The sequence below is a fragment of the Pogoniulus pusillus genome, chromosome 40 (assembly GCF_015220805.1).
Source record: "Pogoniulus pusillus isolate bPogPus1 chromosome 40, bPogPus1.pri, whole genome shotgun sequence".
In the NCBI taxonomy this organism is placed as follows: Eukaryota; Metazoa; Chordata; class Aves; order Piciformes; family Lybiidae; genus Pogoniulus; species Pogoniulus pusillus.
This window is the reverse complement of record NC_087303.1, coordinates 442,648-468,986: the sequence shown is the minus strand read 5'-3', so window position 1 is coordinate 468,986 and position 26,339 is coordinate 442,648. Positions and strand designations below refer to the sequence as shown.

The 26,339-nt window shown below is 54.9% G+C and overlaps 1 protein-coding gene across 16 annotated transcripts in view; it reads left to right on the top strand.

Annotated features, from left to right (window-relative positions):
• The window catches only part of MAPT (microtubule associated protein tau), a 61,277-nt gene that overhangs the window by 17,719 nt on the left and 17,219 nt on the right, over nucleotides 1-26,339 (top strand). For 9 of the 16 annotated variants that reach the window (XM_064174631.1, XM_064174628.1, XM_064174620.1 and 6 more), the window contains exons 2-7: nucleotides 11,444-11,532; nucleotides 12,826-12,912; nucleotides 14,244-14,330; nucleotides 16,554-16,619; nucleotides 19,946-20,812; nucleotides 23,549-23,595. In XM_064174631.1, the coding sequence (XP_064030701.1) occupies nucleotides 11,487-11,532; nucleotides 12,826-12,912; nucleotides 14,244-14,330; nucleotides 16,554-16,619; nucleotides 19,946-20,812; nucleotides 23,549-23,595 (1,200 nt within the window). In that variant the 5' untranslated portion in view covers nucleotides 11,444-11,486. Of the gene's footprint in view, nucleotides 1-11,443; nucleotides 11,533-12,825; nucleotides 12,913-14,243; nucleotides 14,331-16,553; nucleotides 16,620-19,945; nucleotides 20,813-23,548; nucleotides 23,596-24,931; nucleotides 25,112-26,339 lie in introns of all 16 variants that reach the window. The other 7 variants (XM_064174634.1, XM_064174633.1, XM_064174632.1 and 4 more) reach the window with 5 other exon arrangements.

The window sequence follows — 26,339 nt, the reverse complement described above, 5'->3', positions numbered from 1 at the left end:
TGGGGGCAATGGGCAGGCTGGGCAGCTCCTCCCAGCCGCTGGCGAGGCTGGCAGAGGACTTGTCTGTGATGCCATGCACAGCAGCTCAGGCACATCTCCAGCTTCTCCTTGGCAGGCAGCACAGGGCCAGCTCCAGGCTCCCACTGATTTCTGCGGCGTGACCCGTGGCTGGTGCAGGCTGAGCCCACCTTAGTCCTGCGGCAGCAGGGACGATGCTTTCATTCCCAGCAGCATGGCCTGAGCCTGGGATGGGAAGAGGCAAAGAGAATTAGCTGGTAAATAAGATCTCCTGCCTTCTTTTTGATCCTCTCAATGTGTTCAACTGCTTAAAGGCTTCCCAAGCAAGCAGGATTTTCAGGGAGGAAGATTTTTGTCCACACAGAGACCATCTTGTGGATCTGTGAGATGCAGGACTGCACGATCCTCTCGCAGGGGGCAGGGAAGAAATCCAAAGGTAGCCTGGTAAATCCCTGCCAAAGAGGCTTCTCTTCTCTCTCTTCACGAAGAGCCTGCTCAATGCACAGGGCAAGCCTTGCAGCTGCTGTTGCTTCCTTTTTTTGCTGCTGTGTAAGCCTCTGATCAGAGCTTTAATCTAGCTAAAGTTAGTGGGCTTAGAGCCAGGCTGATCTTGGCGTGGTGGTCAGATAAGCCAGGCACAAAGTGAAAAGGGAAGGTAAGAAGGGGCAGGAGCTGCCAACATTGGCAGGAGATGCTGCAGGTTGGCAGGGAGGGGCACAGGGTTCGGGTGAGGTGAAGGAGGAGCTTGGCTGTGCTTATGTCTCCGTAGTGTCCCTGAGGAGCTTCCTCTGGTTTCTCCTCTCAGGGGCTGCTCCCTGGGAGCACTCAGGCTGTGGTGGCTGTGGGACCTCCCTCTGGGCTTCCATCCTGGTTTGGCCCCAGCCTGCTCCTTGAGAAGCCTCAAGCCCTTCACAGGATGTTGTGAGGATGCTGTAAGCCCTTCCACCTCCATTGCTTGTGCAGGGAGAGTAGGAATAGCAATGCCTTGGGTAAACCACCACCTGCCTCTGCCAACAGTAGCTGGTTTAAGGTTAATATTCCTACCTTGCAAAGCACTTTGTATTCCCTCAAGCAATTCCCAGCACATCCTTGTTCCTGGCAGGGGACAGAGGTTTGGTTCTCTGTTACTTGGGCAGAGGAGAAGACAGGGAGTTGGCAGAAGAATTTCCCATCTCTTGAGTCCAGCTACTTTGCAGCTCAGGCCTGTTCCAATGCTTGAAGACCCCATCTGGAAAGATACGTATCCAATCTAAACCTCCCCTGGCAACTTGGGGCTGTTTCCTCTTGTCCTGTCCCTTGTCCAGGGATAAGCCCGAGAGAAGAGGAGTTGTGTGTGGGCTAATCTGGGCTCCTAATTGCCACCCAGCATGGAGGCAGCTGCTGGGCTGGGCCTAAGCTGCTTTGGGCTGGCAAATTCTGTTAGTGTAATTCTCAGCAGCCCTGAGGAACATGCCAGCAGGTGAGCAGCCCTGGGCTCTTCTCTGGCTGCCAGTGTGCCCCAGAGACCTGCCACCTGGTGACCCCCAGCAGTTAGCATGCACAGCTCTAGGCTGTGGAGGTTGGGTTCACTGAGGGCTCCCTGAGCTCTTGGGTCTTTCAGCCCAGCTTTTCTGGTCCCTTTTGATGCTGTTTTTTGCAGAATCATCGAATCAGTCAGGGTTGGAAAGGGACCACAAGGATCATCCAGCTCCAACTGCCTGCCATGGGCAGAGACACCTCACACTAGATCAGACTCTCCAGAGCCTCACCCAGCCTGGCCTTAAACACCTCCAGGCATGAGGCTTCCACCACCTCCCTGGGCAAACCCTTCCAGGCTCTCACCACCCTCATCCTCATGAACTTCTTCCTCACATCCAGTCTGACTCTCCCCATTTCCAGCTTTGTTCTATCCCTCCCAGTCCTATCACTCCCTGACAGCTTAAAAAGTCCCTCCCCAGCTCTCCTGTAGCCCTCTTCAGATACTGCAAGGCCACAAGAAGGTCCCTTGGGAGCCTTCTCCTCTGCAGACTGCACAGCCCCAACTGCCTCTGCTGGGAGCTGCTCTGCTGTGAACCCAAACCTGATGCATGGAAGATTTTCAGCTCTTACAGAAAGCTGTCAATAGTTCCAGCCCCTTCCCCCAAGAAAACGTGGGGAAAGCCATGGAGAAAGATGCATTTTTGACTCCCTCTGTTTTGCATCTCCCTCCCGTTGTTCTGAGAGGCATTTATCTGTCTTTGAACCTGAAGGAAGCTTTTCCAGCCTCTTCACCAGACAACTTGCAGCTCACACAGCTCCTCAGCTGGCTGCATATCAGGCAGTGCCTGATGGATCAGTGCCTGCCATCAGTGCCACCTCCATCCATGTTCCTCCCTCTGCCAGCTTCTGGGAAGAGGCAGTGCTTGGGGAAGCACACAAAGGAGGTGAAGAGCAAGTGGCTTATGAATTATGAAGAGCTCTCAGGCTGTTCTTGTTTCACAGGGCTGTCACTCTGCCCTAAGTGATTCAGATTGGAAGGAGGCTTGTCTTTACAAAAGGCTGCTGGCGTTTGATCACCTTTCAGAGGCAGCACTTGGAGAGCTCATGTTTGCTCAGTTTTCATTTTCAAGTAGCAAGGGTTGGTGCTTCCTGCCTGCCCTTACTGACTGAGTAGCTGGGGAGGAAGGCACTGCCACGCTGAGCGCGAGGCGACGCTGGAAGAGGCTCTGAGGTCCTCGAGTCCAGCCACAACCCAGCATCTCCTGCACACAGCTGTTAGACCATGGCCCTGAGCTCCTCCTCCAAGCCTCTTTTGAACCACTCCACACTTCCCTGGGCAGCCTGTTCCAATGCTTGAAGACCCCATCTGGAAAGATACGTATCCAATCTAAACCTCCCCTGGCAACTTGGGGCTGTTTCCTCTTGTCCTGTCCCTTGTCCAGGGATAAGCCCGAGAGAAGAGGCTGCCCTCAGCTCCAGCCTCCTTGTCAAGGAGCTGTAGGGAGCAGTGAGGTCTCCCTTCAGCCCCCTCACCTCGAGGCTGAACAGCCCCAGCTCTCCCAGCTTCTTACCACAAGAATTATGTTCAAGACTACTCCCCAGCCTCTTCGTCCTTCCCTCCTGTGAAGAGAGACTGAGGGACCTGGAGCTGTTTAGTCTGGGGAAGAGAAGGATGCAAAGGGACCTGACCAATGTCTATCAAGAGCTGAGGGGTGGTTGTCAGGGCGAAGCTGCCAGGCTCTGTGTGGTGATGCCGAGTGGCAGGACAAGGAGCAGGTACAAGCTGGATCAGAGGAGGTTCCACCTCAACACGAGGAGGAACTTCTTTACTCCGAGAGTGCTGAGCCCTGGAGCAGGCTGCTCTGAGAGGTTGTGGAGTCTCCTCTGCAGACTTTCCAAACCCACCTGGATGCGTTCCTGGGTGACCCTGCTCTGACAGGGAGCTTAGGCTGGATGTTCTCTGGAGGTGCCTGTGATTGGAAGGCAGCTGAGAGATCACCTGGACGTCTTGTGGCTGCTGTGGAGGATGGAGCTGCTGGGATGAGTACTACAGCAGCAGCTCTGGAGCGCTGCGCTCGCCTGCTGCGGAGATGTCTCTGCTCGGCGCTCGTAGCGGTGTGGCTCTCCCCCCGCACTCCGCTCAAGCAGAGCTGCCAACGCTTGGGCTATTTCGGGCCGGGGCTGTGTGTAAATGGAGCCACAAGCTCCCGGGCTCGTGATGCCTGGAGCTGCAGCGTTTGGGTTGTTAGGCTCTCCCCCCGCGGTCAGGGCTGATCCTACGGCGGCTCTCAGGTCGTGTCCCCTCCGCCCTTGGGCTGTGGCTGCAGCCCTGGGTGCTGTTGTTTGGCACGGGGTGAGTGGGGTGCAGCTGCTGACCCTCTCAGACGGGCACCGAGGGAGCACTCATCCATCTCCTGGCACCAGAAGGGCAGTGGGGGCGCGTTTGTGTGCCCTGCTGTGAGTGGCAATGATGTCGCCTGGCACAGATGACACAAGGCTGGGTGCCACCAGAGCACAGCTGTGTGGTCCCTGGCATCTGCTTTCTTCCCCCTCTGCCGCTGATGCCCTCTCAGTAGGACACACTGCATTCAGCTCTGCTTTTAGTTACCTTTCTGCCAAGGGAACGAGACTTTGGGCTGCCCAGCTTCATTTGGAAGCTAAGTCTTGCCAGCTGGGGAGTGCTGGAGTAGTTTGCTGGTGGTTATCCTGGACCCAGTGCTCAAGGTGTGGCCTCAGCAGTGTCGAGCAGAGGGTGACAGTTCCTTGCTCCTGCTGGCCATGCTGTTGCTGATCCAGGCCAGGATGCTGTTGGCCTTCTTGGCCACCTTGGTCTGTTGGCTCATCTTCACCTGGCTGCCCAAGGCTTTCTCTGCTGGGCAGTTCCCAGCCACTCTTCCCCAGGGCTGGAGTGTTGCATAGTGTTGTTGTGACCCAAGTGCAGGGCCTGGCACTTACAGAACCACAGAAGTATTCAGGTTGGCAAAGCCCCTCAGGACCACCAAGCGCAGCCCATATCCCTACTCCACAAGGTTCACCCTAAGCCATATCCCAAAGCACCACATCCAAACAACTTTTAAACACATCTAGGTGACTCGACCCCCTCCCTGGGCAGCCCATTCCAATGCCTGACCACTCTTGCTGGGAAAAAAAATGTTTCCTAATGTTCAGTCTGAACCTGCCCAGTCACAGTTTGAGGCCATTTAGCCTTCTTCAGTCTCGTGGGGGCCATGGATCCAGCCTGTCCAGGTCTCTCTGTGGAGCTTTCCTACCTTCCAGCAGATCAGGACTTCTTCCCAGCCTAGTGGCATCTGCAGAATAACTGAGGGTGCCCTTGAGGGCTTCCAGATCACTCATAAAGATATCAGAGAGAACTGGCCCCAGTACTGAGCCCTGGGGAACACCACAGCAGTTCCCTGGTTCTGCCTCATCCACTCTGACAATGATCACTTGCTGCAGCTGCAAGTTCATCTCTGTTGATCCCAGACCTTCCCTGTTCTCCTGCCCTCATTATGGAATAGTATTTGTAGCTGATCCTACAGTTCCTCTTGGAAGAAAGATGCAGCAGTTGCTTGGTTTGGACCAGTTTCCGTGTGTGGGTTGTGCTGGGGTGGGAGGTTGCCATGAATTGAGCAGTTGGCTTTACTCGAAGCAGTGCCACCCCAGCTGGGCTTCTGCTGTAGCTTTCCTCCTGCTGGCAGGCCAGACCAAGCCACCTCAGTGATGCCTTCCAGCCTAACAAGTTGCTTAGGAAATCAATTTGCCGCCTAGGCTGTGCCCTCGCTTCTGGCTTGGTTCTCCTGGGCATGAGTGCAGGAGAGTGGCAGGGCTGTGGCTGGGATGTCTCAATTCATGCTTGTTGTGTCTTGCAAAGAAGCAAGGCCAGGCTGGCTGTGGGCTGGCACTGAGACCTTTGTGGGTGCTGGAGAAAAGGAGCTGTGGGAACCATGACACAAAGCTTTCCTGTCAGGTCTCTGCAGCCTCCTGCTCTCAGGATCCCTGCCAAACTCCACAAGGAAGGTTGCATTTATCTCCTCTCTCAATGCCTTGTGGCTCTCGAGCTGACTAACAGCTCTCACTTCCTGACCTGAGCCTCAGTGCTGTTGGTGGCTGTTAAGGGTTGGCATCATTTCACTTAAGGCTCTTCATTACTGGACATGCTTTGGGGGTGTAAATTGCTATATTGGCTTTTAGCCCCTAACACTTTGTACAGCACAGGCCTGCAGGGACTGTTTTGGAGCCTGTTTCAGCCACGAAGTGCTGCTCAAATGCTGTCAGAGCTGCTCCTGCATACCACAGGGTTGCTCTTAACCGGGTCATGAAGTGCATCCAGAGTTGACCGATGGTCTGAATGCCACAACCCACCCTGCCCTGCCCTGCTGGTGGGCCAGGCATACCTTCAGCCCACCATGGTGACAGCACATGGGAGGATTTGCTTTTCTCCCTCCAGCTTATGCCAGTCTGAGGGTGGGCATGGCAGTATTCAGCTAGTTGGAGTCTGCTGGTTGTAATCTTTTATTGTTGGGAAGGCAGCTGCAAGCCTGGCAGTGGAATGTGCCATGTGCCATCTAGCTGGTGTGCATGGCAAAGCAACTGGAGTTGGTGGCAGGAGATGCCCAGGATGTCACCAGTTAAACTCAGTTCCCAGGCAAACTGGGTTTATAGAATTACAGGATCAGAGAACTGTTTAGGCTGGAGGAGACCTTTGAGATCATTGAGTGCAACTCTTAACCCAACACTGCCAAGTGCCCTGTTAAACCATGGCCCTCAGCACCACATCTTGGCTTTGAAACCCCTCTGGGGAAGGGGTCTCCACCACTGCCCTGGGCAGCCTGTTGCAGGGTTTGACAACTCTTTTGAAGAAGAAATTGTTCCTCCTGTCCAGCTAAACCTCCCCTGGCACAGCTCGAGGCCATTTCCTCTCATCAATTGCTACTTGGGAGAAGAGACTTAACCCTCACCTAGCTCCAGCCTCCTCTCAGGGACCTGCAGAGAGCCAGAAGGTCTCCCCTCAGACTTCTTTCCTCTAGCCTGGACACCCCCAGCTCCCTCAGCTGCTCCCCCCCAGCCCTGTTCTCCAGACCCTTCACCACCTTGGTTGCCCTTCTTTGGACCTGCCCCAGCCCCTCGATGTCTTTCTTGGAGTGAGGGCCCCAAAACTGAACCCAGGACTGCAGATGCAGCCTCACCAGTGCCCAGTCCAGGAGGGCAGTCATCTCTCTGGACCTTTGCCCCCTGCTGGCCTCCGGCGCCTGGCTGCGCGGCTCGGAAGGGACCCCTGGGCAGGTGCGGAGGAGGGAGGCTGGGAAGAGCTCTGCGGGGGGAGGCTGTGGCGTTTCAGATAGCCTGCCTGGGTGCGAGGAGTACTTCTGCTGGGAAAGGATAGAGCTCCCAGGGAGGGTTTGTGCTCTATCTGTCGTGCAGAAGGTGCTGCCCAAGGTTATCTCCGCGCAGCTCTGGGGCTGCAGTTAGTTCTGAGCCGTGGCTCCAGGGTGGGGCTGCTCTCACGCTTGTACGAATGTTGGCTTGGGGTTTTTTTCCCTTTTAATGTTAATTCCCCCCCCCCCCCCGGAGGGATTCCCCCTCCCCGCACTGGAAAAGAAAAAACAGCCCAAGGACTATCTTTATAGACTTCAGCATTCGGAGCAGTTTCTCAAGCACACATTTCAGAGCCATCTTTTGTTTCCAGAAGTCTCACCTCAAACGTGCAATTCCAGGCAGGGTTCGGTTTTTGTCAGTCCCAGGGATGGATGCCTGAATGAAAACCCAGAACAAAGCTGAGGCTTCCCCTCCAGAACAAGAGGTTTGCACATGGGCAGTTTACTTTTTGGTTCCAACAGAACAGATCTGTCCCCAAGCTGTGTGGGTTTAAGTGAGCGATTATTTTGGCTGAGACATGCAATAGGTGGAAAGGAAAGAGGGAGAGGATAGAGGCATAAAATGTCTTCAGAGGTGGTGGTCTTGATGAATTGAACCATATGGTGGCATTGACACAGGCTGCCCAGGGAGGTGGTGGAGTCCCCATCCCTGGAGGTGTTCAAGAACTATGTGGATGTGGCCCTTGGGGACATGGTTCAGTGGCCCTGGTGGTGCTGTGTTGATGGTTGGACAGGATCTTAAAAGGTCTTTTCCAACTAAACCGAGTCTCTGGTTCCACATCCTGAGTGTTGCAAGTTCTGCTGGGAGAGCTTTGCAGCGCAGGGGCACTGGTGGCAGCTTTCTGTCACCCACTGAATCGCTTTGTGTGCTTGGTTGTGTTCATTCGTCAGCTGCTGCTGAATTCCATCAGCTCTATTGTGCTGGGCTCACATCTCAGCCCTGCCAGCCCGGGAGGGCAAGCTGCAGAGAGAGCACTTGAGGGGAGTCCTCACTGCTCTCTACAACCGCCTAAAAGCAGGTTGCAGTGAGGTGGGGATTGGCCTCCTCTGCCTAGTGTCAGGTGATGGCATGAGAGGAAGTTGTGGAATCATAGAATGGTCTGGGTTGGAAGGGACCTCCAAAGGTGATCTAATCCGACCCCCAAAGGGCCTGAAGTGGCACCAGGGGAGATTAGCAGCACTTCTTTCCTGCAAGAGGGATTGGAGCAGGCTGCCCAGAGAGGCGGTAGAGTCCCCATCCCTGGAAGTGTTCTAGAAACCTGTAGCCATGGCACTTTGGGGACATGGTTTGGTGGCCGTGGTGGGGTTGGACTGAATGATCTCAGAGGGCTTTGCTGACCCAAACAGTTCTGTGATGCTGTGCTTCTGTGAATGCTGCATGGGATAGGCTGTGCTCAGCCATCAGGTGAGTGGGCTGCAAGCAAGATGCTGCAACAGCCATGTGGGAGCTGGAGTCCCCTCCCTGCCCCTTGGGTCCTGCTGGTTTGGAGGGGGCTTTGTCCTTCTCCTGTACTGACTGCCACACAGAGTGGTTCAGGAGCAGGTTGGTGCTGCTCCTCTGCCTGCCACGTTGCAGACATGGTTGTGCTTCATCTGCTGAGAGCTGCTTCTGCTCTGTGCAGCAGAACAGGCAGCAGCCCTCCCCCCGCCCCAGAATCACTGTGTCCAAATTAACGAGCATCCAGGGCACTGTGCAAGCTGCAGCCAGCCCTTAGGTGCTCTGAGTGGTTTTCTGTTGGATGATGGTGGCTTTTGGTGGTGCTTTTTTCCTTCCTTGGGAACAGAAAAAGCAGCTCGCTCTTGTCTCTGAAAATTAATGCCTACATCCTCCCGAGCCCAGCTCCAACCCTTCAGCTCTGAGATGGCTGAACCCTGCCTTGCGTGGAGCTCAGAGGAGTGGGGGCTGCCTCTGCCTGGCTGTGGGCGGCACAGCACTAGAAGGTTCTCCCGCAAAGCCCAGAAGCTAGGAGATGGTCACCACCTCAGCGAACAGTGCTGGCAGGGCAGGGAGGCTGCAGTCAGCACCCCCAGCCAGCAGCCTTTGCTGAATCATTGGGTGCTGCTGCCGTGCCAGGCTTGGAGAGATGCTAAATGCTCTATTCAGAGGGAGAGGGGAAGGAAAGTCTTTGGCTGTGCCGGGAGCCGTCTGTGGAGCCAGGGGACGAGCCTGCGGCAGGGCACGGGAGCTCACTGGTGGCCGAGGTAGAGCCCTCTCTGGATGGTGTCCCAGGGGGGTCTCATCCAGAGGTGAGAAGGGACTAAGTCCCGGAGTCACAGAATCGTTTTGGTTGGAAAAGAGCTTTAAGATGATCAAGTCCAACCACTGCGAGGTCACCACTAAACCATGGCCCTCAGCACCATATCCGCACAGCTTTCCAGTCCCTCCAGGGACTCTTTCCAGTGGGATCCTTCCAGGGAGACACTAATTGCTCTTCTCCAAGAATCGGGTGGGAGGAAAAGAGAGGAGAAGGCAGAGTAAGGAAACTCAGTGTGAGCCTCGTTTAAATGCAGCACAGCAGACCTGCGAGTGCTTTGCCTCTGGCTCCGTGGCTTGGAAGCAAAGGTGGCAGAATCTGTAGATGTGTGGTGAGCTGGGCTGGGTGGACTCTTAGGGACCACCAACTGTGAGTGGGATGGGAACTGCTGCTCCTGCTCAGGTTTTTCCACCAGCAGAGAGGGGAGACTGCAGCAGCCAGTGCCGTGTGTGTGCCTTCGGGACAGAGAGCTCTCCCCTCTGGGCATGTGCAGGCAGAAGAGCAGCACTTGGTGTGGCATTCAACTCTCCAAGTTGCTTTCCTGGCCTCTACACTAGGCTAAGATTATAATTTTAGTATTCCAGTGTAAATAATATCAGTCAGGGGCCAGATGGATCAGTATGATCCTTTGAGCTCTGGGAGGAGGAGGGCAGGCAGACGTCCAAATAATTACAGCCCTCTATTTTGGGGGGCAAAAATTAGATACTTAATTATTTCCTGCTTTAAACCTCTTTTTCTTTTCAAATGTGTGATTTCCCTCCAGGGCAGGTCCTCAGATGTCCTGGGTTCAGCTCTCTCAGCCGGCGTGGTAGCAGGAGCTGCACTGCAGAGTGCATCTCGCCACCCTCGGAGCCAGCCGGGCGCGGGGAGCGCTCCGCGCATCCAGGGCGCTAATGCCGCAAACAAACCCGCAGGGCTCTGCTTCCCCGCCGCGAGTAACCTGAGCTTCGGCCCTGGGTTTGCTCACCCCTGTGTGATTGTTAATCACTGCCTGTAGCGGCCCGTAGAACGCCAGCCGTTAGGGAGACAGATAACAGCAGTGGGGACCGAGGAGAAACGCGGCTCCTGCTTCACACCAGTGGGTGTTTGTTGGCAGCTTCGTTTCCTTTTGCAAATCAATGCACCTTAATCGAATCATTCTGGGTTGTAGCATTTCTTCTCCTTCCACACTCCAGTGTTCAGCCCCAGCTCTGTGCCACACCGCTGGATTTCTGGGCACTACCAGAAGGATTCAGGGTTAAGCAGTCCTTGTGCTGTCCTCTCAGACCCACAACCAAGCAAGACCCTCTTTAGAGAAGAGTCCCTGCTCCAAGTCCATCTCTGGAGGGTCCTGGTTTACCACTCTGTGCCACTCTTGGGTTGGCTGGAAGGTGATCAGTGTATGGTGGTAGCTGTGTATCCCTGACTGGGTGTATGCCACAGACACCACTTTGTGGCAGCATCACACCTTGCCACTGGGCACCTCCGCTGAGGGACTGATGAAACTGGCAAGTGCGGAGTTGGAACACGCAGCAGAAGCAGATCTGCACTGAACTGTGGCCAAGCAGTGTCCTGTACGCACCAGGATGGTCACTTTGGACATCGTCAGTACCTGTGGGACTGGCAGGAGTTGCCTCCATCCTTATCCTGGTGGATGCAGTGACTGGCACATGCTTTGCTCCGGGCAGTGTGACCTGGTTCACAGGGAGCAACTTGATATATTTTTATGCTCTTTTTTTATATGTATGTTTAGATCTCCACGTTTTGCTTTTGGCTCATACCCACACGTGAATTTTCCTGTCCTCCAGGTGTGGATTGCTGTGACCTCCTGTGGTTGGAGCTTGGTGCAGCTCTGTCGAAGACTGGTATCTGGCTGGGGCAGTCCTTTTAGATCCCAGTTTGGCATCTTAGCACTCTCTTCTTGCTGCCCTCCCCTACTTTGGTCAGGGCAAAGTGTGTTCCTGGTGGCTTTGGAGGCACTAGGGTCAGATCTGGGAAGCTCTGGGGAGCATTTCAGCACTGGTGTGAAACCCAATAGGTAATGTGTACCTTGAGGTATGACCTGCTGCTGAGGTTTCAGGGCTCTTCAGCCAAAGGGAACAAAGCAGGCACCTTCCTGTAGTGGCTGAAGTGGTTGGCAGTTGTTGGCTGATGTCTTGTGGCAGGACATGATCTTAGAGGTCTTTTCCAACCAAACCAGTTCAGTCATCTTAAGACTTTCCTGCTCCTGGGAACTGGTGCCAAAGCAGAACTGTGTGGTGGAGCCACGGATGGGAGCACAGCCCCAGCAGGGCTGCAGGTGAGGAGAGCTGTGTCAAGTTTTGCTCAGGGCTTGCTTGTTCTTCCTCTCCTCCTCAGGTAACTCGGCTGAGAGACAGTGTAGCAGCGTCAGGACGTCACCATGATGGAGGACCCTGCAGCTACCCAGGAGAAGCACATCCCATCAGGTGAGCAGCTCCAAGAGATGGTACAAAGGACCTGCCCTGTTGCTCACTGCTGGGGGAAGAAGGACCTAAGTGTGGGGAGCAGGCCCAGTGTGTGAGGGCTCCTTGGAGGAGGGGATCTGTGCATCTGGAAGGTTACTGTGGCTCAGCTGGCTGCAAGCAGCGAGCAGGAGGTGGCCTAAAAGACACTCAGAGGTTCATAGCTGTAGGGAAGGCTCCTCCTGGCTCAGCAAGAGCAGAACAACCTCTAGTACCCAGGCCAGCGAGGGGCTTCTTGCTGCAGCTTTGCAAGTGTGCGTTTGTGTGCTCACTCCTCAGTTTGCTCCCAGAATTCAGCGCTGCTTTTGTTTGGAGACACAGCTCACCGGTGCTGCCTGCTGCCTGCTTTCCTCACCTGCACAGGGGGATTGGGGGGGACTGGGCAGAGAGCTCTGAGTGTGGAGGCCATGCCCCACGTTTCAGACCTGCATTCCTCAAGAAGCTTTTCCTTTCTCATTCCACCATGCCCCACAGTTGAGCTTGGAAACCCACCCAATGCCAGCAGACCTGGGTGGGACTCACCCCCGGCTATGCTCTATGTAAACATCATCTTAATTTTCTGTTCTTGAGGTGCTTTGGGCACAGCTTAGCCCAGAGCAATGGGTTGTCTCTGTCCTGGAGAGAGCCCAGAGCATCCATTCATCCCAGGCTCTGCAGTGCATTTCAGTCTGGTAGCATCTCTCAGCTTCAGCCTCAGCTTCACATGTCACAGATTCCCAGGGATTTTACTTACGTTGCTTTGGATCTTCTTTTCCAAGTCACTTCTCCTGTTCTTTTCATTTGCCCACAATCCTTGCAGAGAGACTTGTGCCTCTTGCCCTGCTCTTCCAAAAGATGGCTTCTGCAGCCCAGCCTTCATTGTGTGCTGCGCTGAGCCCTTCTCAAAGCCCTGCTGCTTTGCAGTGGTTCGAGCTGTAACTCATCATGGAAGCCTGCTCTGGGAGGGAGGCTGAAGGCTCCAGAAGTGGCAGAGAGGACAACAGTGGCTCAGAAGTTGCACATCCTTTCTGCTGACGTTGCTAAGATCTCCTCCCCTGCTTGTGCCATGCTTTTGCTGTTTCTCCCTGTCCAGTTCCCTTTGCTGCTGGGTTCCTGCTCATTCCACTTGGTGCTTTGGGTTGGCATTTCCATGCTTTGCTGGCTTGTTAGTTCAGGTGCTTTTAATGCTCTCCAGACACAGTGTTCTTGCTGCTGTGGACTGGGCACGCAGAACTGGTGACTCCCAGGCCTTGTTCTAAGCATTTGACTGTTTTCCAGGCTACCCCCTTCAGATACCTGTCGATGATGGATCGGATGAGCCTGTTTCTGAAACATCTGATGCTAAGAGCACCCCAACTACGGAAGGTGGGAGCTCTTTGACTTACTGCTTTGAGACCTGGTGGATGGGGGCGTGGTAAGCCTTGCCAAAGACTCGCCCTGCCGTGCCCTGCTGGGGTTCCTCAGGAAGAGTGTCTGCACTCCTGCACAGAACACTCTTCACCAGGCTCACCACAAGTGGCATTCCCCACTCTGCGGAAGGAGGTCATGAGCTTAGAGGTGGAAGGGAGCTGGAAGGCAGGAGCAGGTGAAGTGTTTCCTACAGTTCAGGACACTGCTCGTGCTTTGTTTCCTGAAGGACTTCTAGACAGGTGCCATAGGCTCAGCACAGCCAGGAGCAGTCCTCTCATTGCCTGCTCCCAGGGCCAGAGGTTTGCTTCTCCAAGTTCTAGCAGCACATCCCAGTCACTGGGTTCCCTTGCAGAGATGGCTGCACCTTGGAGCTCTTTTTTTTTAGCCCTCTCTGTGTACCTGATCGTTATTACAGAGTCTGTGCATGAACCAAACTCTGCTGCTGTAAAGGCCTTGTGGGCGGGACTCAGGGCACGTCTGTGATGCTCCAGAGCATTGCCTGAGCACCATGTCTGTGGAAAGAATCTTAGTCCCAGAGTGGTCTGGAGACTTGTTCTCTCTTTTCATTAACTGCTCTTTTTGTGCTCCTCTGGCTGCTTTAATCCCAAGTATCTCCCTCTAGGAGACTTCAGGGAAAGGTTTGCAAAATGTCTGTGAAAGACAGGTGGAGAGAGCTGCTGAGCAGCTCCAGCCCTGGACTGTGGAGGTGTGGGCTGAGGTTGTCTGTGCAGTGGCTCTGTGCCTGTGTATGAGGCTCAAGAAACCAACAGTTAAAGCCTGCCTGGTGCAGGAAGGGATCTTGTTCCCCTTCCCAGCTGGACTGGGACTGTTGTACCAAGCAGGAGTCCCTCTGGTAGGTGTCCGTCTTGGTGCTGCCCAGAGAGCGATGCAGCTGTGGTGCTTGGATAGTTTATGGAGGGATCTGCTGGGGGCTGTTCTGTCCTGCAGATGGCATGTTCTGTCCCCATGCAGATGGCATCTCCATGCACGCAGCTCAGGCCTCGGTGGCTGCCTTTAGCTGTATGTTTTTAGAGTGGTTGTGGTAAAGCCTCCAGCTGTGGGAGGAGTGCGCTGGAGCCGTGCACTTGGTGTGGCAGAGGGGACAAGCTCCTGGTGTCCCTGCACTGCTGGCTTTGCCCTGTCCTGCACAGCTCTCCCCTTCCACAAGCACTGGCTCAAGGGAGGGACCCAGGTGCTTTTTCTGAGCAAAACCTTCTCCAGGCAGGTCCTGGCCCCCACAGGGTTTTGCCACTCGTGGGCTGTGTGAAAGCTGCATTGTTTTTCAGATGCCACAGCACCTTTAGTGGAGGAAGGAGACCACGAGGATCAGGGTGGTGCCGAACAGCACGGGGAGATCCCAGAAGGAACCACAGGTGAGGGAGTCCAAGGTGCAGTTTCATCTCTTGATGCAGCCAGAGAAGAGAGCTGAACTGGTTAGTGCTTCAAAACCATGCTGCAGAACCTCTTGCAGGTGCTTTGCTCCTGCTGCCTGCTTCTTGCTTCTCTGTGGCCTGCAGAAATAGTCTGTAGGTTGATAGAATGGGCTGGCTTGGAAGGGACCTCGAAGATCATCCAGTTCCAACCCACCTGCCCTGGGCAGGGACACCTTTCACTATCCCAGGTTGCTTAAGGCCAACCTGGCCTTAAACACCTCCAGGGAGGGGGCATCCACAACCTCCCCCAGGCAACTTGTGCCAGTGTCTCACCACCCTCACTGCAGAGAATTTCTTCCTAACCTCCAGCCTAAAGCTCCTCTCCTCAAGCTTCAGTCCATTCCCTCTTGTCCTGTCACTACAAGCCCTCATAAAAAGACCCTTCCAGGCTTTCTTGCAGGTCGTTTTCAGGCAGCTCCCATCTCACAGTTGTGCTCTTGCCTTCCCCATGCTGGGGAATCTCGCAGCCTTTTCTTCTCTCTTTCTCACCTCTGCATCAGACAATCTTTGTCGGCTGTCTCTGTGGTGGCTTTGCCTCCCACCTCCAGGCTAACTGCTTCCCTCCCATCATCTGCCCTCTGCCAGCAGCTCTGCCTTGCTGGTGAGGCCAGGTGGACACCGCAGGACCTTGCTGCTTCTCTCCCTGGTGCTCTGGCTCAGCCCAGGCAGTTCTCTCGGAAGCCCCAGGTGAAACCAGGACACTGCAGCACTTTTGCGCCTGCCGGCGCCTTCTAAGCATAATGCAGAGGAAGTGAAGTGGCTAATTCAGCCTGAATGCTCCGTGGGGAATCACCCACCTGGGCCTGGTTTGCCCAGGGGGTGCTGGGGGTCTTTCAGGGGCAGAGCAAGAAGCTGCAGCACTGCTGTGCATGACCAAGAGGCCAGGAGCTCCTGGGAGAGTCAGGTCTGTGTGAGAAGTGAGTCTGTGTGAGAAGTGGCCCCGGTGATAGCTGCTGGCTTTCTCTAGAAGCATCAGGCAGGATCTGAGGCAGGTGTGGGGGTAGCAATTTGGTTCCACCAGTGCCTGGACACTGAAACGAGCCCACAGCACAGCCTCGTGGGCAAGCAAATTGTTTGTCCTGCACCAGTGCTCAGGCTGCTGGTAGAGCCCTGAAGGGCTGAGATGCAGAGTGGTTCTACTGCCAGCGAGGATGCGCAGCCTCTGCTTCAAGATATGACTGCAGCAGGGAGCCAGGACAGCAGCAGTGTGCCCTGAGCTCCTGGGGAAAACAGGGAAGGTCCTGGTTTGGCTGTAGAACTGTGACATGCAAACAGAATGGCAGAATCCCAGCAGGGTGGGGGTTGGAAGGGACCTCCAGAGATCATCCAGTCCGATCCCGCTCCTAGAGCAGTGGCACCCACAGCAGCTTGCCCAGGAGCACAATTACTGGGGGGGGTTGAAGCTCTCCAGAGAAGGAGACTCCACAACCTCTCTGGGCAGCCTGCTCCAGGGCTCCAGCACCCTCACAGCAAAGAATGTTCTCCTTCTGTTCAGATGGAACATCCTGGGTTCCAGTTTGTGCCCCTTGCCCCTTATCCAGTTGGTGGGCACCACTGAGAAGGTCCTGACCCCATCCTCTTGCTCCCCACCCTTTAGCTATTAAGGTCAAGCTGGTTTGGGAACAGCCAAATAACAAACTGAAGTAAACTCTGAGAAGAGACCAACCTGCATTTCTGTGAAGAAATTTGTGCTCAAGTGTCAGAGCTGGGTCAGGTTGGTAGATGGTGACTGTGTCCAAGAGCCTTGAGGTCACTGCAGTAGGCAGGGCAGCAGTCACCAAGGACACAGGCCTCAGGTAAGAGTTTGTCATTCGTGGGAGTGCTGCTCCTAGCATAAGGTCTTTGTGCAGGCAGAAGAGATCTAAATCCAGAGTTTCCCTGCTCCTTAACAGCCTCTTCTCTGCATTTCTGCCTGAAGGAGCTTGTGCCAACCTGCTGCCCAGGATGTGCCAGCTGGGGAAGTTCTCCTCCAGCCTGGTGCAGCACAGGCTGGGCAGATCTTGATCCATCGCTGGCGTGGGCTGGTTGCCTTTCTGCCGTTCTGCTCACAAACCAGCCCTGGGCAGCGTCAGCAGGAAGGTAAAGAAACCTCCTGGACAGACACCTAAACTTCCTTCTTGTTTTGACCTTGTCTTTCCCATTCTTTCTCTGAACTGGGAGCAGCTGAAGAAGCAGGCGTAGGAGCCACCCCCAATCTGGAGGACCACGCCGCAGGAGATGCCACTCAAGGTCAGTGAAGCATCTGCCTCTGGGTGCAGTTTTTGCTGCCCACAGGTGTGACTGGTGCCTGGGGAACTTCCCTCTGCCACGCAAACACTGCACTGCAGGAGCATTGTGCAGGTCTCCCTGAGAGAGGGGGGTCACACAGGCTTTGGATGTCCCAGCATCCTCATCCTGGGAGGCTGCAGCTTGTTGTGCACCACTTTTCCTCTCTGGGGCAGCTGAAGGCCTGGTGCTTGTTTGCCCCATTGCAAAACAGCCTGGCAAAAAGGTAGAGAACAGAGCTGGGGTGTGCAGGTCATGAATTCATATGCTCATAAAATGGGTTGGGCTGGAAGGGACCTTAAAGCTCATCCAGTTCCAACCCCCTGCCATGGGCAGGGACACCTCCTACTGGCCCACGTTGCTAAAGGCCTCATCCAACCTGGCCTTGCACTCCTGCAGGGAGGGGGCAGCCACAACCTCCCTGGGCAACCTGTGCCAGTCTGTCACCACCCTCAGAAGGTTATCCAGGAGGAGCTGCTCAGTAGTTTTGTCCCCTGAGTGTCACGCAGCCAGGAATGAATTGTTGAGCTCTTGTTGCGGTGTTTTCCCCAGTGCAGAGCAATCCCAGACCTGCCCCCCCGAGGCCCTGACTGCATTACTGAGGGTGGCTTCTGCTCATCCCAGCCTTAGGGAGTGTGACTGACAAAGCCAGGCACGGCCAGCAGGGAGTTGGTTCTTGGACCATTAATTGTGTAACTGCTTAGATGAGCCAAGAAATGAGCCAGGGACCTCTTGGCTATCTGAAAGCCTCTCTTGACCTGTTGGAAAGCCTCAGGCTGGGGTTTTCTCAAGGCTCCCAGCCCCATCTTAGCTTTTCAGACCCTTTCTGGTGTTGCTTGTTTTGCTAGCACCACTACACCACAGCACTCATTTGCTGTGCTGTTTAAAACCTTCACTAAACCCCATTTTGTGGTATGTTTTCTGCACAGAAATCCCTCCAGCTGCTCAAGCAGCATCTTTGCTCCTCATGGCTGCATTGGAACCTTTATAGGCATCTGTGTCTTTAAAGAATTAAATAGGTCTTTGCCTTCGTTGCTCAGGGCAGAATTGTGGTTGGCTTTGCTTTCCACACACACGAGCACAGTTCTGTGCAGTTCTGCTTCCTGCAGTTGGAACAAAATCTTTCCTTGCCTCTCCAGTGGCTCTCGGAGTAGCAGCTCATTCCAACAGTGATACCACTGCAGGAAAAGAAATGAAGGCCTTTAGCAGGGAGCAAGGTTCTCTCTTCTCTCTGTCCTGGACAGTCTGGTTCTAGCTGCTGTTGCTCAGAGGATTTTCCATAAGACCTTCCTGTAGTGCCCTGGGATCTTTGCGCTGTCAGATGTGGGGACACAGAGCTTAACTGGAGCTCTGGCACAGCCTGCAGGTGACGTTTCTGGGTTCTTATGTGAGCTGTTAACTCCTTGAAGTGAGTCTGTGATCCCCTGCTGCTTCCTCCTAATGGTTCTCTTTGATGTGGAAGAAAACTCAGTGATCAGTGCCCACAGCCTTGGCTCTCTCCTCGCTGATTTCCTTCGTTTTCCATGCGGTGGGATTTGAATAAATGATCTTTGCAGTGAAGGTGGAGCATGGTGAAACCTCTGTCTCTGGACTGCCAGGTGGAAAAGCATCTTCTGATGATGCCCTGGTGGCATTCTGCCAGTCTTGGCCTCGTGCTGCCTCAGAACCCCTGCAGGTGGTGAAGTGTGGGAGTGCTCTGGACGGGACCTGACTGTCCGTGCCTCGGCAGCAGCGAGTGTCAGTGCTCCTGGAGTCCTAAAGGGCTCAGGTTGGAAGGCACCTCGAAGACTGTCTGCTCCAACCTCCCCACCTTGGGCAGGGACACCTCTCAACTAGGCTCATCCAACCTGGCCTTGGAACGCCCTCAGGGAGGAGCCATCCACAACCTCCCTGCTTCTGCTGTTTGTTTGTGTCCAAAATGAGCCAGGGCAGTCTGCTTGCTGCTGCACAAACACCTCTCAGACCCCCCGGCTCTAAAGGATGTTTCTTGATGCTACATTTCAAACATCACCTCCCACTTTCTCTCAACCACCACTCTGTAGGTCCCTGTGTGGTCATTTCACTTAACCATTATAGTCTCTTAAAACAAGGATGACATTGAAAGACCAAATCAGTCTCAACTTCTTCTTTTCTTGTTTGAATCCCATTTGTTCACCTATCAAAGCAGCAATCAAAAGCTCAGTGCTGAAACGCTCTGCTCTAGGCTCTTTATTTCACCCTATCAGTGCTCAAAAAGACCAAAGACTCTTTGAAGCTGGACAAATCCATACTAGGAGGTGCTCATCCTTACTAGGGCAGTTGGCTTCAAAGCAGTTTGCCTGTGTTCAGGGTGAGTTCTCCATTGCTCTGTGCAACTTTGCTTCAGCTGGGTGAATTTCTACCAAAAAGGCTCCAGCTCAACCAGAAAACTGGGGCTGCATGCAAGCTGAAGGTCTGTGTCATGCATGAGATCAGCCCCAGAGCAGAATCCTCTTTTCTATCCACCCCCCCAAAAAAAAAGGAAAAAGAGAGATCTGTGTCTCTGTGACCTTAACTTTTGGTTTTACCTGCCACGCTTCCTGCTCTGCCCAAATGCTGGCAGCAGAGCTAAAGCTCTGATCAGCCCAGGTGGGTGCACGATCCCAGACTGCTGTGGCCATGTGGCTGCAGCCACTTCTCACTTCTGGTCCTCTCCACTGAGGCTGCCTGCTCCAGCGGCTGGTGAAATAGACAGCAGTGAGACAGGAGACGTAGGAGTGCTTCTTCCCAGGCTTGTGAGCAGCAGAAACGCTCTGGAGAGCAAAGCAGAGATGGTTTGAGCTCTGGGAGCATGGAATGTGGTGCTGTGGTGGTGCCATGTCTGCATGCACATGTCCTGCAAGGGAGGGCTTGAGGGGTTTGGTGAGCCTGTGAAGGAGAGGAGGGTTTTCTTCAGGCCCTTGAAGCAAGAAGAGGTAGCCACTGACCACATCAAGGGTCAGTGGTGATGTTAGATTGAGGATGGCTGTTCTCTGTGGCCACCCCAGCTGCTGGTGGTGGTGGTGGTTGCATACCCAAACCACCTCCAAAAACAGCTCCAGGGAGCAGCCTGGTCTGTGGCTGTGATGCTCCTGATGGCCATGGGGATCTGAGCTTCTTCAGAGGCAGAAGCCACCGCAAGAGTGAGTCCTCTGCTCAGGGGGGCCATGTGGGACTTGCTTTTCACCTTGTCCTAAGAAATCCTGAGTCTCTCCTCAGCATGATGTGCCTGACCTCCTCTCTGCTGTGCTAATTGTTTGCCCATGCTTCGTGCCCTGCATCTTCAACTCCAGGGCAGCCACAGCCTGGCTCTCAGGAAGGTGTGGGAGATGCAACAAGAAGAGAGGTCCAGCCCAGCAGGCTGGCAGCTGAGCTCCTTCAGCAGCCTCTTCTGTCACATGAAACAAAGGCTCCCAGAGCAGTTCCTACCCGCATCGAGGTCACCATCCCAATCCCCCTGGATATGTACCAAGGCTCCAGAGCAGCTGAAGGCAGCAGTGAGTTGTGGGATCGTGGAGGCAGAGAAGGCGTCGGTGTGGATCCTGCACTGGGTCATGGTGTGCACACTGAGCGGTTGGCAGGAGCAGGTGACAAAGGTGGCACCCAAGTCAAAGATGAGCCATCTGCCCGAGGTGCCAGAGCTCCACTGAAAGAAGGTGTCAGTGGGCAGGACAGAGATGCAGATCGAGATGTCGATGAAACTGCTGGGCAGATCTTGCTTTCCCCGGGGGGTCAGCGAGTTTCACCATCACCTGAAGTGGGCTCATGTCCAGCAGCTGCCAAGGAAGCTCTTGAAGAATGTGGCTTTGGAGAAAACAAGTCCGAAGATGTCCTCAAAGGCATCCCACAAGAGGCTGAAGCTGAATCACATAAGGTAGGAGAGGACCAAGAGGAGAGCAGACAGCCGTTGATGGGGGAGGAAAATATGGATGTCCTGTCAGAGCCTTCTGAAGTCATCTCCCAACAGGAAGCAGAGCCTAGGGAGGGAGAAGATTCTGGACCCTTGCAAGAAACAGCTGCTGAGTTAAAAGGTGGTGCTGAAGACAAAGAAGCTGCTCTGGAAGAGGCTGTGCCAGGCACAGGAGAGCACCGCATGCTGAAGAAGCAGCCCTCTGCCCGGGCTGCAGATAGAGCTGTCAGCCGAGTCCCTCTGCTGAAAGGTCTGTGCCCACCTTGCCTGCCCTCAGCTCACCTTGCTGGGGGCTTGCTCAGGACAGGGCTGCCTGATCCAGCAGCTTGCTGCCTCCTCTCCAGGCCTGCCGCTTGGGACCTTTGCTGTGAGCCACCGGACAACCTCTGCCGCTTCTCCCTCCCTCTCCTGCCCTCTTTACTTTGCCCCTGGGTGTCCTGACGCCAGAGCAGTGCGCTTGGGTCTGGCATCCCGTGCTTGGTGCTGGCGTGTCCCCGGCTCTGGTTTGGGTCACTGGCTTTGGTTTGGGTGCCGTGCACCTGGGTTGGGCATCCTAACTCCGCCTGGCAGCTGCCCCGAGAAGACGAGCACCTGGCTGGATCTTCTGGCATGCTGGCATGGGGCTAAGCCTGCAGCTTGCTCCGGCAGCACACGTGCAGCCTGGTTTGCATGTGTCTGCTGTCACTCTTGGCTTTCCCACAGAGGAGGCAGGAGGACAGAGGCAAGTGAGGCCTGCTCCAACCACGGGCAAGGGCCCTCCTTGGTCCTGCTTCTTGTCTGTTCACTTAAACACCCACTCCTGACTGCTGGTGGGGGCAGAGTCTGTGGCTCACTGGACCTTCCCTGCTGCATGGCACGTCCCATGCTCTTACACCCTGCTCCAGCACCAGCTCTGGATGCTGTGTCCCCAGCTGATCCAACCTAGGGTGTTGGGAGCTGCTTGGGTGTGTGACTCTTGGGGGCATCTAACAGCCTGAGTGTCTGCAGTCTGGGCTGGAAGGGCATCAGACCCTAGAGCTGCAGCAATCTCAATCTTAACTGTCTTGGAATCATAGGGTCATGGAATAGTTTGGGTTAGAGGGGACCTTTAAAGCTCATCTAAGTCCGAGCCTTTGGTGTTGGGTGAAGGTCTGACTTCACTGCTGAATGCACAAACATCCCTGCCAGCAGGGCAGCTCTTAGACCTTTCCTTTCTCCAGGAGCTGTTTTCCACCTCTGTGGGGCTTACCAGGGGTCCTGCTCAGTTGTGCGGTGAGAGCTGTGTCAATAAGCTGAGGCAGGAGGACACACATCAACCCCCAGTGCTCTGTCACCATCTTCTACCAGGCTCCAGGGCCTGGCCTGAAGGATGCTCTGCCTTTCACCTTGGAGCCTGAGCCACAGAGCTGCCTTGGCTGCTTCTCTCAGCCTGCAAACGCTGCTCTGTGCTGCAGGAGACGGGTGAGGAAATCGTTGGTGCAGCTTTTTGCATTGGAGCTAAAGCTCACAACAGATTTCTCCTTGCTCACTACCCGAGAAGCCAGCAGGAAGCTTCACCCATGTGCTGCAGGGCTTTGGCATGGCTTGCTGCTGCTGCTGGCATCACAGCCTGGCAACCTCAGCGGGCTGGGGGTGCCCTGCCTGCAGTCCAGCAGAGTCTCTGCTTCATTAGGAAGAGTTTCTTTTAGTTATTTCCTGCTCTTTTCCCTCACAGACACTTTGTGGCTGTTCTGCTGCAGCCTTGCTCTGATCCCCAGTTTAACTGGATGTCGGGGTGGGGGGGGGCAGATGATGCCTCCAGCAGCCCCAGGAGTGGCTGTTGGGGTGGGTGCTGTATCAGTGACACCCTTCAGGTCACTGGGGAAGGGCTCACCCCGCAGAACAGCTTTCCAAAACCCTGGGGAGGGTATCAGTGGGATTAAGGAGAGGTTAGATGAAAGCAGGGGGCAAGGAGGCTGTGTTCTGAGTGTCTGAACACAAACATTGCTTCCTCTCTCTCTCTGATCTGCTGAGTGGTGCTGTGCTCTGCCATGCTTGCAGAGTCTTTGGGCACAGCATTGCAATACTGTCAGGCACTGCAAGCTTGGTGCAGATCAGAGAATAGCCTGAGCTGGAAGAGACCTCAAAGATCATCCATTCCCAACCCCCCAGCTGTGAACAGAGACACCTCTGCCTAGCCCAGGTTGCTCAAAGCCTCATCCAACCTGGCCATGAGCACTTCCAGGGATGAGGCATCCACAGGCTCTCTGGGCAAATCAAGTAGGACAACAGCTAAAACCTTAAGACCCTGCAGGGCCTGACCCAGATGGAAGCAGCGTGTCAGGAGAGAAGAGAATTAACAACAAGCAGGTATAAACTGCTCAGCACTAACACACTGAGCTGTAAATGAGATCATGAGCAGCCCAGTGCTAGAACTGGAGCATCCCTCAGCTGTGGTCTTTATTTGTATGTTAGAACAAAAAAGGTGTTTTAGAGAGGAGGACTCATGCCTGGGGTTGAAGAGGAGAACTGCTCTGTCCCAAACTGAACTGCTGCTCCTGGCACCAAGTGCACGTCTGGGCAGAATGGTCTCCTGCAGACCTTTGTGTATTGTGTCTGCTGCTTGCTGCCTGTGCACAGGATCATAGAATCACAGAACTGTCAAGGCTGGAAGGGCCCTCAAGGATCATCCAGTTCCAACTCCCCTGCCATGGGCAAGGACTCCTCACACTAAATCAGGTTGCTCAGAGCCACATCCAGCCTGGCCTTAAAGACCTCCAGGGGTGGGGCTTCCACCACCTTTCTGGGCAACCTGTCCAACCCAGAGAGAATGTCTCTAGGGCGTGGAAATAGCTCTGCAAGAAGGGAATGGCTTTGGAACATTTCTGAGAGCAGTGCCTCATTTCAAGGGGGCAGGAACATAGAACCCCCCCTCCAGTTTGCATGTCGCTGCAGCCAGGCACTGCCATCTCTCTAGAGCTTACTGACCAGTCCCAGGACCTCTGATTTGTGCTTCTCCGTTTGTCAGGACGCATTGACAAGGAGGGGACTGAAGCTGAGGGAAAGAAACCCAAGGTAAGCAGAAACCCAGCCCCAGAGGTGGTGCCACCAAACACCTCTCCTGCCCTCCCTGCCTCAGGTCCTGCCCCTTAGGAGCCCTCTCCATTATCTTTTGGTTTTCCATCTGTCTTTCAAAAGTGCTTTAATTTTCCCTTCCCTCACCCTGGTTTGGATGGTGCAGTCCCTGGTGAGCTTTGATGGCAGGGAAGTGAGCCAAGCCTGCAGCAGACCTGTGGGTCCTGGGGGTGGGTGGGAGTTAGGGAGATCACTTAGCCTGAGGCTTGAAAGCAGCCATCTGACTTGGCTGGGGCAAACTGGTGTGAAAGCGGACTCAAAACTGTCTTGGGCTGGACTGAGGACAAGCAGAGTAGCAGTGAAAAGAGCAAGACATGTAGGTTAAAAACGAAAAAAGAAGCACTCTAGGCCTTGCAGCTGCTGAGCCGTGGGTGAGGAACAGGTTTAAGAATGGGCAAATTCCAGAATCAGAGTAGTGGGGGTTGGAAGGGACCTCTGGAGGTCATCTAGTCCAACCCTCCTGGCTAAAGCAGCTTGGCCAAGGATCCCAATGTCCTCATGGGTTGGAATCTCTGCAAAGAAGGAGACTCCACAACCTCTCTGGGCAGCCTGCTCCAGGGCTCTGAACCTCCTGGCCCACTGCTCCTTGTCCTATCACTGGGCACCACTGAGAAGAGTCTTCAGCGGTTTAAGGGACATCTGTCACACTGCTGGGCTGGAGGAGCATTAGTTCAGCTGCTCGTTCTCCTGGCTGGTGCCCAGGCAGCATAATGACAAGCTGCTGGGCAGTGCAGTGGGCGAAGCGTTAAAGGTGAGGGCTGTGGTTAGCTTCAAGCAGTGAACAATCCGAGCCTTCTGGATAAAAACCAGCGACCCATAACTGACAGAGCAGCTGGGGTGGGGCTGGGAGACCTGGGAGCAGCCACCTGCAGCTCCCAGACATGCTGGTGCTGCTGCTGCTGTTCCTGCAGTGCCTTTGCCAGCAGAGCAGAGAGCTTGAGAGGCAGTGAAGCAGTTCAGAGGGTAAAGCCTGCTGCTGGTGCTGGGGGGTGGTGGCAGGGGCAGGCTGGCACAGGGTGACACTTCCCCAGAAAGGGGTTTGGGTGTTGTGCCCTGTAGGGGAGGAGCAGGGATGAGGGCTGCCAGACTTGCCAGAGCAGCCCTGGGTGCCAGCAGAGCCCACAGCTCTGTGATGCAGGGTGAGGGCAGTTCTGACCCCAGCCCAGGACTGCACTTTCCACTCCTGTTTGGTGTCGGTGATCCCTTTGTGTTTCCCTCCCATACTGATGTTATTTTTTGTTGTTGTTCCCATTTTATTTTTGTTTCCATGTTTAAGAGATCCTCACCTTGCACTGCCACCCCCCCAGGTGCTAGACCCTCCATCCCCCCCCACCGACACACCTCCTCTAGCACAACCCCTTCGCAAGCACCCTCCAGCCCTGCTTCCACCTCCAAGCGAGGCTCTTCTGGCACATCCCGACCTGCCAGTGCAGGAGCACAAGAAGCCAAAGCCAAGGTAAGGAAGTGGGGTTTGAGAGAGGCAAAGCTGCCCCTGGGAGCACCTTAAAGCCCCCTGGCAGGTCTGATGGTTGGCAGTGCCTGGCTGGGCAGTCCCTCCACGGCCCCTTTGGTGCTTCCCCTCCCAGTGGCTGTGGCCACATTTGGCTGCAGTTCTGGTGTTGGAAGGGACTCTAAAGGTCATCCAGTTCCAACTCTCCTGCCATGGACAGGGACACCTCTCACTAGGCCAGGCTGCTCAAACCTCATCCAGCCTCATCCAGGGAGCCTTCTCTTCTCCAGGCTGAACAGCCCCAGCTCTCCCAGCCTGTTGCCCACCCTGATCATCTTTGTGGCCCTCCTCTGGACCCTCTCCAGCAGTTCCATGTCCTGGAGGGCTCCAGAACTGGACACGATGCTCCAGGTGGGGTCTCAGAGGAGCAGAGGGGCAGAATCAGCTCCCTTGACCTGCTGGCCATGCTGCTTCTGATGCAGCCCAGGACACGGCTGGCAGCCCTGGGTGGATCTGCTCAGCCTCTAGACCCCTTTGCACTGCATTACAGCAGAAGGATCTCGCTGTTGCAGGGTGTTTCCTGCTCTCCCTGAGCCATTTCAGGTCTCTGCTCTTTCAGGCTTTTTTTTTTGGCTTTTGCAGCTTCCTGCTGGGCTTTCTGGGTGGGTTGGCTCTAAGAGCAGCTGTGTTTGGAATGCACCACAGCCAGCCCTGCCCAGGTGCTGCATGGAGAGCAGGAAACACCACCCTGGTGGCTTCCACAGACTGAAAGCAGCTTGGAGCTTCCCTTTGTGCTGTTCAGTCATCCAGAGGCACCCAGGTTGAGGGGAGGAGGCGAGAAGGCAGGGCACAGGCAATGAGATGTGGGTTTGCTGTGAGAGGGATGCTCCAGTTCCTGCTGCCTTGGGACCACACAGCTCAGTTGTCACTGGCACTGGTGAGGCCACACCACGAATCCTGGGTGCAGTTTGGGGCCACTCCCAAGTAAGGGACTGGAGTGGGTCCAGAGAAGGGCAACGGAGCTGGTGAGGGGTCTGGAGATCAGTGCTGGGGAGGAGCAGCTGAGTGAGCTGGGGAAGTTTAGTCTGGAGAAGAGGAGGCTGAGGAGAGACCTCATTGCTCTCCAAGAAAGAAGGCTGGAGCCAGGTGGGGATTGGTTTCTTGTCCCAAGGAGCTAGTGCCAGGATGAGAGGAAATGGCCTCAAGTTGTGCCAGGGAAGGTTTAAGTTGGACA